General features: G+C 45.3%; 1 protein-coding gene across 1 annotated transcript; it reads left to right on the top strand.

Annotated features, from left to right (window-relative positions):
- Window positions 1-744: 744 nt before the first annotated feature.
- On the top strand, window positions 745-1,957 carry slc50a1 (solute carrier family 50 member 1). Its single transcript, XM_050039791.1, has 4 exons — window positions 745-972; window positions 1,175-1,252; window positions 1,343-1,466; window positions 1,589-1,957. Exons 1-4 carry the CDS (start codon window positions 905-907, stop codon window positions 1,844-1,846), a joined length of 528 nt encoding a protein of 175 aa, XP_049895748.1. The 5' UTR covers window positions 745-904; the 3' UTR covers window positions 1,847-1,957.
- The last annotated feature ends 6 nt before the right edge of the window (window positions 1,958-1,963 follow it).

Below are 1,963 nucleotides of genomic sequence, written 5' to 3'. Positions count from 1 at the left end.
GTCACAAAATAACTACAAAAAGACACTAAACGACTGAAAAGAAACACACCAACCACAAAGAGAGAAAAAAACCTCCATAAAGTCTGGTTGTCTCGCTCCTACGCAGGGGACGTGGTGGCGCCTTTTGCATATCTGTGCCCATTGTGACCCATTGTCTCATAATCCGCCCATAGAAAAGACACATTACATCAAGAATAAAGAAAATCAAGTGTATGCAAGTCAAAAACGTCTTTTAGGCCTTTTTCATCTCTTTCAAATCCCACAGCACAAGTTTGCAGCACAGGCTTTGTTATATAGTAATGCTTGCATACATGTTAATATATGTGTGACACAATATAGCACAGTCTGAAATATATATTTTTTAAACCTAGGCTGCACCTGCTTTTGAGAATCTCAAATATGCAAATATCTATTTGCTTATGGGTCAGCTCATCATGCCTCCTCCTCTCTATTTTTCTCAGGTGATGCTTTTCTATCCTGAATGAAAGAACACTTCATTTCTATGATGAATAAAGTCTGCCTGGCTTTGACTCCCACTGTATGAGCTCTCCCTGCACAGTGGCTCCTCTGGCAGCCCTGCATCCATCACACTGTAAGGTCAAAAACTATCCCTGAATTCCTTCCAAGTCTTTCAACGTGATGACGTCAGCGGCGGCGCCGGCTATCGTTTCAGCACCCCATTGGAGCAAACCCACCCCACCTGCTTCGCGGCGCAGCCAATGAGCGCGCAGAAACATTGTGTACACTGATTGCAAATACGGAAATACAGTGAGATAAGCAGGGCGTCCGCGTACTTTTACTCCGTCTTTTAATTGCATGCAGTGTGTGCGTCTTTGGTGAAAAGCAGACATTGCACGTAAAGTACACCTCCGGGTTGTGTGTAAGATTCTTCTTCTCTCCTTCTATGGATTTATTGCCGCTTCTGTCATGGGCCTGCATCGTGTTCACAGTCGGGATGTTCTCGACTGGACTGTGAGTTTAGTTTCTCTTTAGTGACATCATGCTGTTAGGGAGATTTTACATTCTTATTTTCATGCATTGTGTTTACTGGTTGGGAGGAAGCATGAGAGCAGGAGGATGAAGTGTGTGAGCCCGTGTCAGTGTCACAGTGATGGGGACGTGTGAGGGAATGCAGTGTAGTTATTTGTTTGTTTGTTTGTTTGTTTGTTTCCAGGACCGACCTGAAGAAGATGAGAGAATCCAAAAGTGCTGACAACATCCAGTTTCTCCCCTTCCTCACCACATGTCTTAAGTGAGTGGTGTGTGTGTGTGTGTGCAGTCCTTACTATTATTGTCCTGCCATGCTGCCCCTGCACATCTAATACTCCTCTTGTTTCCATAGTAACCTGGGCTGGTTGTATTATGGGATTCTGAAGAAGGATCAGACGATCATCCTGGTCAACGTCATCGGAGCTCTACTCCAGATCCTCTACATCATCGTGTACCTCCACTACACCACGCAAAAGGTCAGCGAGGCCCCAGGTGTCGTCCGAGGTCACGCAGAGAGGATCCACTTTTATTCGAGTGTGTTGTTTGTTCGCACAAGTGCCTCTCCTCATCTGTGTGTGTTTGTTTGTGTTTGTTTTAGAGGCTGGTGATGTCCCAGACTCTAGCTGCAGGGGCGGTGCTTACCTGCGGTTGGTTCTACTTCACAACAGTTCTTCCCGAGGGAGAGACTCAGCTCAGCCAGCTCGGCCTCACGTGTAGCGTGGTCACCGTCAGCATGTACCTGTCCCCGCTCACCGACCTGGTACCTGCTCACATCCAGTACACACAGACAGCATGTGTAAAGTCAAATGAAAAACATAAGGAGACAAGAAAGACAAGAAAGATTCTTTTATTGTAAAAGAATATTTATTAACATGTGACTGTATGAATAAGAATGTGGAAAGTCTTTGGCGATTAGACCCCGTAGAGATGGTTTGATTAAAGGAGGGTGATGAATCCATAGTCGAATAGGGAA

The sequence above is a fragment of the Epinephelus moara genome, unplaced genomic scaffold (genome assembly GCF_006386435.1).
Source record: "Epinephelus moara isolate mb unplaced genomic scaffold, YSFRI_EMoa_1.0 scaffold3144, whole genome shotgun sequence".
NCBI lineage: Eukaryota > Metazoa > Chordata > Actinopteri > Perciformes > Serranidae > Epinephelus > Epinephelus moara.
Note: the sequence above shows the minus strand (reverse complement) of the source record. Positions and strands in the feature narration are given on the sequence as shown.